General features: G+C 44.8%; 1 protein-coding gene across 4 annotated transcripts in view; it reads left to right on the forward strand.

Moving 5' to 3' along the window:
• The window catches only part of MTUS2 (microtubule associated scaffold protein 2), a 514,325-nt gene that overhangs the window by 458,294 nt on the left and 39,450 nt on the right, over nucleotides 1-16,581 (forward strand). For all 4 annotated transcript variants that reach the window (XM_030562772.1, XM_030562780.1, XM_030562789.1 and 1 more), the window contains one exon: nucleotides 7,743-7,809. In XM_030562772.1, the coding sequence (XP_030418632.1) occupies nucleotides 7,743-7,809 (67 nt within the window). The remainder of the gene's footprint in view (nucleotides 1-7,742; nucleotides 7,810-16,581) is intronic.

Genomic DNA, 16,581 nt, shown 5'->3' on the forward strand with positions numbered 1-16,581 from the left:
AGGATCCCTGCATGGAGTTTTAAAGTTAGCTTTTCACTTGCAGAGATGATTCATTCTCATGCTGTCCTAAGATTTTACCTCTCTATTGTTCCTCCTTTTCTGACATTATATAATCCATTAGAAAAGAAGCAAGGCAAACTATACATTTTCCTTTGTGAGGGTGAATCTGTACACAAGCAAAACCTTGAACACTGAATGAACTGTGTTACATGTGTCAATACCAAGAGCAATATCATAGCCACAGGTAGTTAGAGGATAGCATGTGGGAGAGAATTTTTATGCCAATTCTAACACATAGCTCATCATGCTTTTCTTTTGGACAATTGCCTAGATTTTTGAGCATATACAGAACAGGAAGAGAATGTACATATGATTTTAATTTGCTTAATAGAAAAGATCTTGGCAGGAACACTTGCAGGTGCAGTACATTTCATAAAAGGCTGGATTTTTGCAAGATCCGTATAATAGGTCTAATGAAAAAGTCTCCCTGCCTCCCATTATACGTTCAAATATAGCTTGAGGTATGTTGCCAGCCAGGTTAAGGAAAATATATGGTTTAATATAAAACTCATTAAAATATAGTCACTGGGGAACATCCTGGTGATCAGTTCTGCTTGGAAACTTTAACCTAAGGGGAATTGTGAGGGGAAGTTGCCTGCTATCTAGTATGATTGAAATGGCACTTTTAAAGTCACCCCTTTTTGGAAAGAAAGATAGTCGATCATTATGAACATCGGTTGCAATGGGATTTCGTTATTGCACCTGCAAGAACCAGCTGAAATATTTATTGCTGTAAGAGTATTATAAATGTGTATGCTTGCCCTTCCAGTGATAATATAAGGCCTTGCTCCAAGTGACTGTGAACAAAGCACAGCTGTGACTAAGCACCATTTCCACACCAAAACATTCTGAAATATTTTCAAAGGTGCAGAGAGGTATTGTGGAACAGTGGCTATAATAGCAAATGCTATAGAGCATCTGTGTGCAGTGCATGTTTGTACTATTTATAGTTCGAATGGAAGAAATGCTCAGGGCGATACTACATGTATAGTTATAACTTGGAATATAACACACCAAAAGCATCCTTATTGAAGACCTTGTGGCAGAAGGGAGTATGATCTGAGGAAAGAGCACAGACAGGGTGTCAGGACTCCTGTATTCTGTTCCCAGCTGCTGCTGACGTCCCAAGTAGCACCTGGCAATTCTCTACACCTCTCTCTGGCTCATTTTACCCATCCGTGAAGTGGGAATAATAATATTTACCTCCCTGACAAGGTACTGTGCGGTTTAATAATTAGTATTTCTCTGAGCTCCTCAGAGAAGAGGCACTCCGAAGCAAATCCCTTTGGAAGTCAACGCTTCTGCCTGAATAAGGTTCACAGGATACAGCCCAATATTGGTGAATATATGTCACTTAACCACAGATGATGGCACAACCTATCACTGTGATTAGCTGCTGTTATTTATTTGGATTAATTGCTTTTTCGTTTTTGTGACTTTGTTGGAGTTATATTGGTGTAAATCCAGAGTAAGTGAGGTCAGAATCTGTGCAAAGAAAGTTTTGATTGAGTGAGGCATGTACAATCAAGCTCAGTTTTATTCCTTTCTCATCTTGTAGAAATGGAAACACTGTAAGATGTGGCACTGGCTTCACTAGGAGTTGAGCCTTTTTACAATGGAGCTGAATTTGGCCCTCAGCCACTATCCCCTAGAGCTGGATTCAAACTGGTGACCTGGAGAAGAAAAGGCTTTAGATCCCTTTAATCCCTTGAGCCCCCTAGTCATGAAGCTTGATTATTAAGGCTCAGGGCTAGGGAGCATGATTGTTCCTTTGTCTACTGTTACATATTCTTTGTTGCTATAAATATTAATGGAGTGGATTAATTCAGTGGTCTGTCATGTTCATTTGGATTCTTACACATTTATTTTGGCAGATGTTAGCTTTTGTTTTGGGGAGTTATGTAAAAACAGTGATGTTTTTGACACTAGACCCAATGAACCTCAGCACAGGATTTGATGATGCTGTGTTTTCTCATCGGATTCAGTTTGACTTTGCAGTCATGTTTTGTTTAACTGGTGCTAGAATCCCTGATTTGCTGGTTTTATTTACCAGGATTGAAGTAGTGGCCCTGAGTAGAGTTGTGTTGATGAAGATGAAGAGAGGTTTTTTTCATTTCATATTAATATAGTATTTACAATGGTCTCACAAATATCTACAGTCCAACCACATAATATACCACTGACAAAGCAAATTAAGATAATAGAACATGTCAGGGATTTGTGAGTTCACTGCACATCCAGGATATTCTTAGTCATTATGAAGATTAGCTAATGTCATACCTATCTCCTCTGTCAGAGAGAGAAACCAAAGGCGAATCTCTAAACCATCAGTTAAAGACTCTGAAATTATTTCTCAAGGATGTTTATAAAGAATTGGAAAATTGAATGTATGTGGCATTGTTCTAATAAAGAGAAAAAAACTTTTTCAATGAGGGATTGTTTTAAAATATTTGGCACTGAATTTAATCTATACCTTTCACATCCAGCAAACAGCAAGACGAGATCCAGGAAGGCAGTCGGAAACCTCTGGCCAATAAATAAACTGGACTATTACTGACAGCTCAGGGTCCAGGGGATGCTAAGTGTGGTAATACTGTGGTCTTCATATGGGTGAACCCAGTGTCCAGTTACTGCCCGTCCTCTGTACTCAGAGAGCATAGCACATTCAGAGAAAACATTCTGTTATTCTGGAGAGAGTAATCAATATATCAGTCATCTCCAAGACTAGAATAAGTCTTTCAATAGGAATAGTGGGGGCAAAGAACACAACTAGTTTTAAGATGGAATTTGATAAATCCAAGAACAGGATTATATGACGGCGTTGTCTGTAATAGCAGGGATCTGGACTCGATGACTGAAGAGGTCTCTTCGAGTCCCATGTCCTCTGTTCCTAGCACTCTAGTAGCAGTAGGCATCCTTCAATCTCAAAAGTTTATGGGTATGTGCCCCTGAGAGGTAAAGAATTTACTCAGTTGGTGTTATGGCAGCCGTGACTGAAGGGACCCACTCCACAGAGACAATCTCTGCTGTATCTGTGATGTTTAAAGGTGATGTTTTGACCCTTTAGGCTCTGCCTTCTCCGAGCTCTTTTCCCCCTTGCTAACCTGGACGGCTTCCTCTCATAACTCCAGAGACCTTTGTTAAGCTCTTGTTGAGGTCTTAAGTGTGATCTTCCCAGTTGTCCACATCCATGTCCATTTCTTTGAAGTATCGCTTGCACACAACCTTGAAACGCAATTCTGGGTGTCCTTTGGGTCTTTTTCCAGATGCCAGTTGGCTGTAGAGGATGTCCTTTGGGATGTGCCCATCATTCATTTGGCACACATGCCCAAGCCAGCGGAGGCGTCTCTGTTTGAGAAGTGTTTGCATGCTGGGTGTGCTGGCCTGCTTGAGCACTTCAGCGTTGGTGACTCTGTCCCTCCAGGAGATTCCAAAGATTCGATGAAGGCAACGCATATGAAAGCTGTTGAGACTCTTTTCCTGATGAGAATATAAAGGCCATCTCTCACTCCCATACAAAAGTGTGCCAATGACACATGCACAATACACACAGATCTTTGTGTGTTCTGTCAGTTTGTTATTTTGCTAGATCCTCTTGCTCAGTCTAGACCAGTGGTTCTCAAACTAGGGCCGACGCTTGTTCAGGGAAAGCCCCTGGCAGGCCGGGCCGGTTTGTTTACCTGCTGTGTCCGCAGGTTCGGCCGATCACTGGATGGGAACTTCGGAAAGTGGCAGCCATTGCTTCACCACCCTCCTAGTGAAAAAGTTTTTCCTAATATCCAATGCATCCCTCGACCTGCACCGTTTCGTGCAGCTCCCATTGGCCTAGAGTGGCAAACCATGGCCACTGGGAGCTGCGATCGGCTGAACCTGCTGACGCAGCAGGTAAACAAACCGGCTCAGCCTGCCAGGGGCTTTCCCTGAACAAGCGGCGGCCCTAGTTTGAGAACCACTGGTGTAGACATTGTTGTGGCGACTTTTCCATTGCGAACGTTGAGTTCTGTTTCAAGTGAAAAGTTGACTGCGATAGGGGATCCCAGGTATGTGAACTCATTCACCACTTCAAGTTACAAGTTAACATAAAATGATCCTATGAAGAGAGCTTATACATTCATTCATACTGGGTTTCATCATGGGATTTTTTAATTTTTTTTTTTTACTCTAACTATGAGATAAATAACTTGGCAGAAATTTACTGAGGTTCCATTTTTAACGGTCTCTCTTTTTTTGCAAAGATGTGATAATTATTTCCTAGTTTTTCAGTGTCGTCATTTAAGTAGAATAATAACAAGTGTCTGTCTGACTTCAATATATATGTATGTGTATGACATTGGTTTATGTAGTGCTTCCTTGTATTAAATAGATTTTGTTTGAAAAGGTCGGAGCTGGTGAGACGAGCTGCCCAGCTGCAGGAACGTACCTGGCAATAAAATATCCAATGTACTCCCTTGCACTCTGCCTGCAGCCCCTTCCTTCCCGCCAATTCTTTTACATCTCTATTGACTGTATCACCTCTAAAATGCTTCTTAAAATGACTCCACTGTGTTAGTCAACTAGTATTGGCTAATGCTGTGATGTTCTCAGGGGCGGCTCCAGGCACCAGCGCAGCAAGCGCATGCCTGGGGCGGCAAGCCATGGGGGTCAGCATGCTGGTCGCCGTGAAGGTGACAGCAGCCTTCAGTGGCATGCCTGTCCTGCGGCTTTGGTGGTAATTCAGCGGCAGGTAGCCGAAGGTGCAGGACCATCAGATCACCCGCAGAAACACCGCCGAATCCGCGTACCCGGCGGACTGAAGCCACTGAAGGCCTCCTGATTGCTGTGCTTGGGACGGCAAAAAACATAGAGCAGCCCCTGGATGTTCTGCATAAAGGGAATCCTGTTCAGGGCTGCTGCTTTGGGAAACAGCTCTCATGATTGCCATATACAGTCACCAACAGAGAGCGCTTGGCGGAAGCAGAGGAGCGTTGAACATACCCATACATTTCTCAGCCAGTTCAGTTCACCTCTTTGCATGTTTTATTCAACTAAATTTTGCACGCTGCCTAGTGTAGTGGGGTCTCCAGTCCTGACTGAGGCCTTTAGGCATTACTGCAAAACAAATATTATGTAATAATGCTGATGGGTTTACTATTTACTGTAGTAAACAACAGTGGTATAGTGGTAAATAAAACTATCCCCTCCCTGCCTAGGGGCTGCAGGGGCGTGCAGGCTGCTTCCAGGAGCATCGTGGAGCCAGGGCATGTAGGAACCTTGTTCCCGAGAATGCTGGGAGGCAGGAGGGAGGAGTTGAGGGAGGGGGAGGAGTTTGTCAGCTGGGCATGCGGACGCCCTGGAGTAGCCTTGGGGACCCCCCTGGGTCCATGGACCCCAGTTTGAAAACACTGCCCTATGGCGGAAACTGACCTTAACAGCTGTAGAAGCTTAGCCAGTAAATATTGTCATTTCATTCACATAGTGTTTAGAACATTATTTTTTGTAAAGTACCACACAGTCTAAGTCTGGTGCAGGACATAGGCAGAGCAGGTCACAAATCTCAACTCGCTTGGTCTTCCTGCTGCCAGAAATCCCCAGCGTAGCACGCCCAGTGCCACCTGCTTACCTGCTGCTGGTTCGCAACCCAAAAACTGAGGAACTAACTAGAAGAGGAGGAGGAAGGTTGGCTTGGACCATCCACCAGTTGGTGTGTGAAAGCACTGGTTGGAAGCCAAAGTGGGTGGTAACAGACAGCCTGGCAGCGGTGGATAGACAGGTGGGTGTGGTGACGGTATCACACTCACCAGCTAATGGTTGGAACATATTTGACAACAGATATATAATATATTCTGATAAAATGGAACTTCTAATTCTTGTTGATTGTTTGTGTTGGATATTTTGTGACATCGCCTTCACATTTACTAAGAGTTTAAATCAGCTGATTTATTTAAATTAAGGCCATTTTACACTGCTGCAGTCAAGTAAAAAGGACCTTTAAGTGGGTGTAAATATAAATCACTCCCACTTTGAGGCCCCTCCACACTGCCAGAGTGGCAAAAAGTGACCTAAGTGTAAATGGGAATCAGGCCCAGAGACCGTGGTGCTCTGCAGTTCTGTGGTAGTGAAAGGGGGCTGCAGAATCACCCCGACTACAGTCTGCTGTCAGCCATAAAATAGTTCATTTAAAATTATTTCTAGCTTTTTTCTAAGACTATAAATGATCTGTGTGTGTACATTTAGTTTCTACTCTAAAATATGGCCTAGATTTTAGAACAATATATATTTTCTTTTTTTTTCTTTCAAAATGCTTGATACAGTTCATCCAAGATGGCCTAAAACCAGTCAAATGGTGTTGTGTCATAGAGACAAGCACCGGGTGGGAGCGGCTTTGCTGAGACATGTCCATTACAGAGGCAGTGTGAAAGTAGAACACAGGAGCGCAGAAAGGTTGCAGAGAGGGATGCACTCACTTCTGGCTAAAGAAGAAACAACAGGGGCAGGAGGGGGAGTCTATTAATCTTTTTTTTTTTTTTACTGTATTTCTGCCCTTTTTATAAAAATGTTCTTCTTTAGTTCTTAATTTTATCATTTTTATCATTTATTTCTGTTCATAGTTTTGTTAAATTAACTGTTGGACTGCAGGGAAATAAAAATAGGTTGCAGAATCACCAGTTTTCTGCCATATGTTTCATAATGCCTGCTGCTGAACAGGTCCTTAAAGTGCCAGGATTCCCTTCATTCCTGCATACTGTTGACCAGTTTACTTGCTGGGATTGCTTTCCACTGAATTTACTGCTGCCTTGCATGTTGCCTTGAATATGATTTTTTTCTGTAGTGCCTTTTAAAGACTCTGGTTCTTTCCTTACTGGGAGCATATTTATAGTAGCTTGATTTAGTTTTCCTAGTTATTGGTGACATTCCCAGTAAGATATGTTCCTTTGTTTCATCCCTAATGTATCACAGGATACATTCCAATTTAAAAGTGGCTTTACGTGCATGCTGTTACTCTGGGATCACTTGTACTAAATTACTCTCCTGTGCTACCAAAATCCTTACTCTTTAGTAGAGACATCTTAGTATTACCAGTATAAATATGTTTTATATTCTTCTGGCTAAATGTCTGTCTGAATTCTTTATTATATGTTAAAATAATTCAAGGGTTCCTTTTTTGAGGCGGTCTTTTTTCTTCTACTCTAATTAAAATGTACCATGTCCATACATAAAGCTGGAAATATAGAATTGAAAGTCAGGTTATTACTGGTATTTGCAAGTGTATTGTATGCATACTATGTACAGAATGCTATATATTAATATACACAATCAGATTTTTGTGCATGTGTATATTGCTCTATCTAGCTCTAGCTGTATTGCTATATTCAGGGACACAAACATGTTTGTGTATGTTAATATCATTAATACCATTTTATATGTGCTGTCCACACAAACTGGAACCCAGACATGCACCAACACTGACTTGCAAATACAGAGGTGCGTGTAAATATAATATTGTATTCCTTAGTCTCCTGTGAAACATGATTGTGTCAATACTGGCATCCACAGTTGGTTTTAAAAGAGAATTAGTTCATAATAATTACAAAACTAGATCTGAAGAATTTACCTAATCTGGCTTAGTAAATAAACATGTGAGAGTGCTTAGCTGGGATAAATCGAGGGACTATACATATGCTTTTATTTATTTATTTTAACAGAATGAACGTGCCCTTGTGAAAGAAAAGGAGCTGTCAGTCGAGCTTGCAAACATCAGGGATGAAGTTGGTAAGTAGGGCTTCAGATACTAACAATGTGAAAAATGTCCGTTCTCACTTATAACAAAAGCAGTTATTCCTTGTCGAGTGGTACAAGGAAACCTGCAGAGTTGTAATAAAGCATCTTACTAAGCCCAGTGGTGAATTTTTGTGGCCTTGCAGGGAACAATAATTTGACCTGATTGTTGTGGTGAAGACAGGTTCATAACCATACACAGTGGAGCTAATCATGCATTATCTTTACTATTCGCAGACGGTGATCTATAAATCTGTATCCTCTGTTCTAACAGCATCTGAACATGCCACCCGACTCAGAAAGCCTTCAGATGTGGCAGTGCACGTTTAGCTAGGAATTCATTACTTTGGTTGTGTGAGTTTACACGTACTGCACTCTGGTTACAAACAGAAGAGCATCAAGATCAAAACCCAAAATCAGTGTTCTACAAAAACTAACCCTTAGTAAATTGGTTATAATCTCTCCATGCCTGGAAAGGCAGGGACTAACTCAACTGGTGCTATTCATCCTATTTACTCTATCTGTGTGAGCACATTTCCCCTTTTTGTTCTGTTCTGAAAACTGATCAGAAAGGCAGTGACTGTTAGACCATTGATTGCATCTCTAGGGAGAGGAAAACGGGCCCTACTCAGGGCCCAGACATCAGTCTGAATTCTTTGTACCTGAATCTTCCCAGCATAGATGGGGCGTGTTATGCTTGCCATAGAGCAAAAAGCAATTAACGGGGTGGGGTGGGAGGGCAGGGAGTGCTGAACATGTGTCAGTGAAAACATGGCTGTACAGCTTCCACACTACTCCTGCCTAATGGCAAGACTAAGGCCAAAGAGGGGAGCAGGGAGCTAAGAGCCTCATTATCTTGGTTGCATTTGATATGAAGGTTCCATTTTTAAATGGTTCATAAAGGGTTAATAAATGACCAATAGGTGTTTTATATAAATTGTTATTGAGTCCGATAGGGTAACTGATTCCTTATAACAATGGCTTATCATCATCGATAACCCATACTCCAACATGCTTATAACATATAGTGACCATTTAGTACCCCTATATAAACGGAGCCTTAATATGAAGTGTGATTATTAGCTTGATAGGCTTGCGACTAAGCCATGTCTCTCCAGACCCTGCCATTCTGTGTCCCCCCACACCCGATTCCTTTTTAACCCACACTCTGGAGTGTCAGAGCAGGTGTGAGACACCCACTCAGTGCCGAGACCTTACTTCGGGCTTAACTTTATTTGTCTTCTTCCATTTTTAAAACCCTTACACTACCTGTCCCTGACACTGGTGCTAGAGCTCAATAACTTGGGCTCCCTGCTGTGCCCCTCAAAGGGATTTGCATTACCCAGGCCCGCTGTCGATGTAGGAATTTTCAGATTGTGATAGTGCTTCGCTGCTCCATCCCCACAGAATGGTCCAGCGGGGCCGAGATCACATTTGCAATATCACTTTTATCTTTGTTTTCATCTCTGCTGTGTTCTCCCCTACCCCTCCCAAAGGAATTGCCACAGTGCTTTTGCTTTTGAGGCAGGGAGGGAACATTTGAAGGGCTCTGCTCTGACTCAAAGACCTATTCCCTGTTTTCAAATTCTGTGCATCACTACCAGTCTGGCTTTGATCCTGCCTGTCTCTGAGTCTGAAGAGCGCACTGTAGGGAACACAAGGTTGTTGCACTCCAGTGCATTTGTGAGTGGAGGCTATGTGTAGACACAAAGAAGGGGCCAGATTCTACTCCCAGTTACTCCAGCTTTATGCCAGTGTAAATCCACTGACGTCAATAGAGATCCTTCCAGATTTACACCAGTCTTACTGGGAGCCAAAGGTGTAAACCACTATACACAGTTTAGAGGTCACACTGCAGCACTCTCAATAATGCAGAATCACGTTCCTCTTTGCTTCCTGCCCTACTCATCACTATTTACCTGATATTTATATACACAACAATAGACATCTTCGCTGTGCAGGATCCAGTCCCATCCGAAGAATAAGGGCAGCTCTTTTAGGTGCTTGTCTAAGGAAATAAAATGCACCTGAAATGGTCTCTGCTCCTAGGCTCAGCAATAGCTGGGTGCAGGGATTTCCCTAGACCCTACATCCCCCCTGAATTTCCCCAACACCCTGCCTCTCCCTCCCCCAGTTTCATGCAGTGTTGCCAATTTAGTTGTTGGTTGGAAATTTGAATTGAAATTCAAACATTAAAAGCATAGACAGTATATGAGAAAACACTTGTGCCTGAGAAAGAAGAATGGGTTTGAAAAGTATGAACAAAGACTAGCTTCCTCAGACAGCTATTATTTATGACAGTGTCAGCACTTTTGTTTCGACAATGTTGGCCTACTTTATCATTTAAAATTATGATTTGTAAGCCAGGTCTGAATGAGCTCTGCCCTGACAGCTAGTGAGGAGCCAGGGGATGGGGGAAAGGCTTCAGGACCAGACTGTATTTACATGAATACACGGACTCTGCCTAGGTATCCAGCAGGCAGAGCTTTGCCGCCCAACTGATCAATTTTGACTGGTGTTGGGTTACAAGTCACTGAAGTAATAAATTTTGGGGGTCATGAAATGTTGTTATCCTTATTGTATGAGTAAAGGGCAGCAGAAGTGTACTTAGCCTGACTGAACGAGAGGAGTTTCCCTCAGTGCTTGATTTGTGCCAGGGCTGAGCTCCAGCACCTCTAGGCTTGGCAGTTCATAGCCCTGGGACCTCTGGGCTTACCGCATCAGTCATGAAAGTAACAAACTTTCTTGAGCCTCAGCACCTCTCTCATTACAAATTAAGCACTGCTCACCCTCAACTGAATTGCACTCCCTAAGCAGGAGGTTTGGATGTCATATCCTAGTGAAGAAGGAGAGTGGGGAGGGATAGCTCAGTGGTTTGAGCATTGGCTTGTTAAACCCAGAGTTGTGAGTTCAGTCCTTGAGGGGGCCACTTAGGGATCTGTGGCAAGATCAGTACTTGGTCCTGCTAGTGAAGGCAGGGGGCTGGACTTGATGACCTTTCAAGGTCCCTTTCCAGTTCTAGGAGATGGGTATATCTCTATTAAAAAAGAAAGAGGATGCAGCACAGGTGTTTTGCTTGGTGGAGTGGGCTCTGCCTAAGAGTCAGAGGCACTATTTGACCTGTCTCTCTCTCCTGTTTGGAGACAGAGCTGATTATGCTTCATAGAAAGTCTTTTGGTTTCTTAAGTGACTGCAAGAGCTGAAATCCCTGATAATGTGATCTAAGTGCTTAGACCTGCTGCAGGACAGCATTTTCTGTGGAAGAGATAGCTCAGCCTGCACTATCAGCGAGGTTCCCCCACTGAGAGCTGAAATCACTGAGAGCTGGGTGGAACCTCAAGAGACTGACTCGCAGAGATCACAGTGGCAGGTGACATGACAAACAACAGCAGCCAAGCATTGGACTATGTTTTAGTGACCTTGCTCCAGAATGCTAGATTTGTGACAGGGAAATCATATAAATATATATTTCCTAGTAGGCCAAGACTTTTAAAATGCATTATTTGCCAAGGTCATTATCTCACATAGTCACTATCTCAAGAGGTCATTATCTTGGGGAGTTTCTGTACTAAACTTTTTGATTATTATAATTATTTTTTATGTAAGAATGGTATATTGGGTCAGACCAATGGTCCATCTATCCCAGTATCCAGTCTTCTGACAGTGACTATTCCAGGTGCTTCAGAGGGAATGAATAGAACAGGAAATCACCAAGTGATCCATCCCCTGTCATCCACTCACAGCTTCTAGCGAACAGAGGCTAGGAACACTCAGAGCATGGTGTTGCATTCCTGCCCATCCTGGCTAATAGCCATTGATGGACCTGTCCTCCATGAACTTATCTAGTTCTTTTTTGAACCCTCTTATAATTTAGGCCTTCACAACATCCCTGGCAAAAAGTTCAATGGGTAACTGTGCATTGTATGAAGAAATACTTCCTTTTGTTTGTTTTAAACTTGCTGCCCATTAATTTCATTGGGTGACTCTTGGTTCTTGTGTTAAGTGAAGGGGTAAATAACACTTCCTTATTCATTTTCTTCACACTAGTCAAGATTTTATAAGCCTCTATCATATCCCCTCTTAGTCATCTCTTTTCAAAGCTGAAAAGTCCCAGTCTTTTTAATCTTTCCTCATATGGAATCTGTTCCGTGCCCCTAATCATTTTTGTTGCCCTTCTCTGAACCTTTTCCAATATATCTTTTTTGAAATGGGGTGACCAGAACTGCATGCAGTATTCAAGATGTGGGCATATCATGGATTTATACAGTAAAAGTGGAGGAGCTTGGTTTGCCATACTGATCAGCTAAGCCAATACTGGCAAGCTATATGAAAAGGCTGCAAAACACCATGCCTCTGAACTGCATCATCATGCAGAAAACCTTATAAGCCAGTTACTGTCAAAGCCAATTTTAGAAGAACTTAATGAGGCTGTTAAGAATGCTGGAGACACGACTCAGTTTATGTGAACCAACATGACTGTTGCATCAGACTTTTTATTTAAGCAAGAGACACCACACACTACAAACTGAATGCCAATGTTCAGTGCATTGTCACTTGTTAATCCTGAAGTTGGACACTGGTTTCGAACAAGACTGGAAAACGCTCGCTATCTTTCTGAAAAAACTCAGCTGACTCTCTAGAAGCATGTGGTGTAACAGTGAAAGACTCAGCAGTTGAAAAAGTGAACAACTCTCTCACCATATTCAAAATATGTGCATACGTGGCTGATGAATGCACCAAAGCAAATAGGCATCGAGTATTAAGTCATTGTGTATGTTCTCTTGATGTCCGTGGTAGGCCAGTAGATGCAGTTTAGATGTTCAGGTTATAGAAGACACATCAGCTGCATCTGTGACATCTTAGAAGAGTTAAATGCTTGTAAATTGAACCCCAAACAAAAGGCTGCTTGTGCATTTGATGGATCTACAAACTTCTCTGGAAGACATAGTGGAGTACAAGCTTTGCTCAGAGAAAAGTGTAACCCTAATCTCTCCTATACACATTGCAGAGGCCATGTACTCCAGCTAGCACTACTACAAGCTGCAGAATCTTCAAAAGACATTAAAACATCATACATTTAATGGCTTTTTTATACTCTTTTTTTCAGCAAGAATCCAAAAGGACTGAACATCTTGGAAACAAATAGAAGATACACTGGGATTGAAGTTCAAATTAGTCCAACCTGGGAAAACCTGCTGGCTTTCTCATGAGCAATTCTTGGCTATTGTCTTAAAATTACTGCAGCCATTATTACTTGCTTTGGAAAGTATCCACCAAGATAGGACAGATCTAAGTAGTGATGCAGGTAGACTACCTTTGTGACTAAGTTCAGAGAAGACTATTGCCATTCTCTCTCTTGTAAGCAGGGCCGTCTCCAAGTGCTTGGGGCGGCCAAGGGGAAGGGGCAGCATGTCGGGCTCTTCGGTTGCAATTCAGAGGCAGGTCCCTCAGTCCCTCTTGGAGGGAAGGTCCGGGCTCCAAATTGCCGCTGAAGAAGATTATGATTGCGGCTTTTTATTATTTTTTTCCCCCACCGCTTGGGGCAGCAAAAAACCTGGAGCAGGCCCTGCTTGTAAGTCTACTTTTGAAACCACTTGGGTCATTAAACAATGTCATCCAGGCATCTGCTACAACAGTAGTAGATCTTTGTCCAGCAATAGAAGCTACCCTTGGATCTATCAGAGATATCTATTGAAAATGTACTGGAAGAAGCAAAGACTTCAGTCCAGAAGTTGACTAATGAAGGCATTTATATTGACTCCTTAACTGACGAGGACAAGAAGTATTTGTTAAGCCAGCTGAAAAAGTATACAGATTTGATTCTTACAAATCTACAATAGTGCTTTCTGGATTCTACTCAACTTCCACGTAGCTTTTACAGATTCCTGTCTTATAAAACACCTGCAGTTGAGTGGAGTGAGGCACGACCAGCAATAGGGCTGCTATGTGATCAGAACAAAATAGAGAATTTTGAACACAGAGTGGAATAGCATATGATGAACGAATAAAGATTTAACTTCAACTTCTTTATCATCACTAGTGGTTCGACTCAATCTTTGTGCTATGTTTCTTGGGATGAAAGAAGTAGGAATTCATCTCTTGCTACTCCCAGTCACAACAGCTACAGTTGAGCGTTCTTTTTCCTCATTGAATAGAGGACATCACAAAGGTGGCTTTAGGACAGAGCACTGATCTTGTCCCCTGTGTGAGATAGAGTAGTGTGAAGAGTGAGCTAACTAGCACTGGCTGCCAAAGGTCAAAAGGGGTCAACATAGAAGCCAAGAATCAATAGGGCACAGGAGTACCCTGGCCTGACCCCCTTAACCCAGACCAGACCAGACCTCTTACTATAACAATGGCTCCATGCCACTGGAAGGTTCCCCTTACACTGGGGTAATCCTCCCATGGTCAGCTAGAAGTCTACAGGGTCCCTTTGTGCCAGTAGGTCAACACAAAATGGCTGCAGTACAGCTAATGATCTGGGCCAGAGGTCGGCAACCTTTCAGCAATGGTGTGCCGAGTCTTCCTGTATACACTCTAATTTAAGACTTTGTGTGCTGGTAATACATTTTAACATTTTTTAGAAGGTCTCACTATAAGTCTATAACATATAGCCAAACTACTGCTATATGTAAACAAGGTTTTCAAAATGTTTCAGAAGCTTTATTTAAAATTAAATTAAAATGCAGATCTTATTAGTTTAGTGTGATCCTTGCCCTTGCTTTTCCTTGCTGAGTTTTCCAATGTCTGGCATGTATTTGGATACTTTAAGCTGCACACAGGCTCCTGAGTGATCAGTTGTTAACCAGCTGGCAGGAGATCAGCAGCTGGAACCCCAGATTGGCAGCTGAGGTGAGTGGAGCTGGCAGCTGGTAGAACTGAGCAGGGCTGGAGGCCTGGACCCTCTCTGGCAGATGACCTGTGCTGGAACTCCAACTGGAAGCAAGGTGAGTGGGGCTGCGGTGGGGACCCCAGCTGGCAAGGGGCCAGCAGCCAGAACCCCAGAGCAACAGCAGGCTGAGCAGGTCAATCTGCCCAGCTCTAGGGTTTCGGCTGTGGGCTGAGTGTCTCCATCCACCCCCGCTCTGGAGTTTCAGCCGCCGGCTCCTGCCAGCTTGGGTCTCAGCCCACTGTCAGCCTGGGGTTCCTTCACCCAGGCCAGGAGCAGGCACTGAGTGGGACCAGCGGTGGGACCATGGCTGGCAAGGGGCCAGCAGCGGGCAGGGCCGGTGCAAGCATATTTTGTGCCCTAGGCGAAACTTCCATCTTGCGCGCCCCCCCAAAAAAAATCACATACATTATAGACAATACACAGTCACAGAGTAACATGCTATAATTTAGAATGTATGTTTCTGCGCTTTAAGTTTAGCAAATTTAGAAGCAAGTTCCTCCAAGTCAATGCTGTGAGCAATGTCATGTTCTAGTGACAAGGTAGATAGCCCAACAAGTCTTTGTTGCAACATTGATGTTCGCATGTATGTTTTTATCAATTTGAGCTTCAAGAAGCTTCGCTCACCACTGGCCACATAAACTGGGAGAGTCAAGAGGATGCGAAGAGCAATAACTGTGTTAGGGACACTATCTGTCAGCTGGGGGTCAGGGCTGTGGGGAGGATGGGATCAGGGGGTTTCCAACTCAGAGAGACTGGGCTTGGAGCTGGGGGTCAGGGTGTGGGTGGGATAGGGTGAGGGGGTTTCCAGCTCAGAAGGACTAGGCTCGGAGCTGGGGGTCAAGGCTGTGGGGAGGGTGGGGTCAGGGGGTTTCCAGCTCAGAGGGACTGGGCTCGGAGCTGGGTGTCAGGGCTGTGGGGGGGATGCGGTCAGGGGGGTGCCTGGGGGCACTGGGCAGCTCAGCTCTGCAGGCTGTTGTTCTCTCCAGGCACAAGGAGAGCAGCATCAGGGACCAGCTAAGGACCAAGGGGGCAGGAGCACAGGCACCTGAGGCCAAGCTGTGGGGCAGCACTTGCTTACCTTGCCCAACGAGCATCAGGGTCCGCTTTCTTCCTCTGCTCCACCAGACCACCACTGAGGCTCTTTTCTTCTCCATGCCCCTCGCTGGAGCTGATGTGGAGGCTGAGCCAGGGGACAGCCCCTGCTTTCCTCAAGAAGCCCTGGTGTCGCACTGCCCTTGCAGGGCTCCTGCCACATGCCCTAAGTAGAGCTGCGCAGCTCTACCCAGCCGCCGGCGCTCCCGCCGGCAACAAGAAAAATGGCACAGGCTGGAGCCCCTGCTCTGGGAGGGAGAGGGATTCTGAGCCTCTGCCTGCAGCCCAGGGGTTCCCCTGGGTCAGCGCGCCGCGGGCAGCCCGAACCTCTGGGCTGCCTCGGCGGCGCCTTGATCCAAGGGGGGCCCTGGGCTGCCTGCTGCTGCTGCAGCGCGCTGACCCAGGGGACCCCCTGGGCTGCTGGCTGCCGCGGTGGTGCCCTGACCCAGGGGACACTCTGGGCTGCCGGCTGCCACGGCAGCGCCCTGACCCGGGGGGGCCCTGGACTGCCGGCTGCCGCTGCGGCACACTGACCCAGGGGACACCCTGGGCTGCCGGCTGCCGTGGCGGCGCCCTGACCCAGGGGAATCCCTGGGCTGCCGGCTGCCCTGGCAGTGCCCTGACCCGGGGGGCTCTGGGCTGCCCACTGCCACTGCGGCGCGCTGACCCAGGGGATTACCTGGGCTGCCGGCTGCCGCCGTGGCGCCCTGACCCAGGGAACCCCTGGGCTGCCGGCTGCCCCGGCGGTGCCCTGACCCAGGTGGGCCCTGGGCTGCCGGCTG

The sequence above is a fragment of the Gopherus evgoodei genome, chromosome 1 (genome assembly GCF_007399415.2).
Source record: "Gopherus evgoodei ecotype Sinaloan lineage chromosome 1, rGopEvg1_v1.p, whole genome shotgun sequence".
NCBI classification, from domain to species: Eukaryota; Metazoa; Chordata; order Testudines; family Testudinidae; genus Gopherus; species Gopherus evgoodei.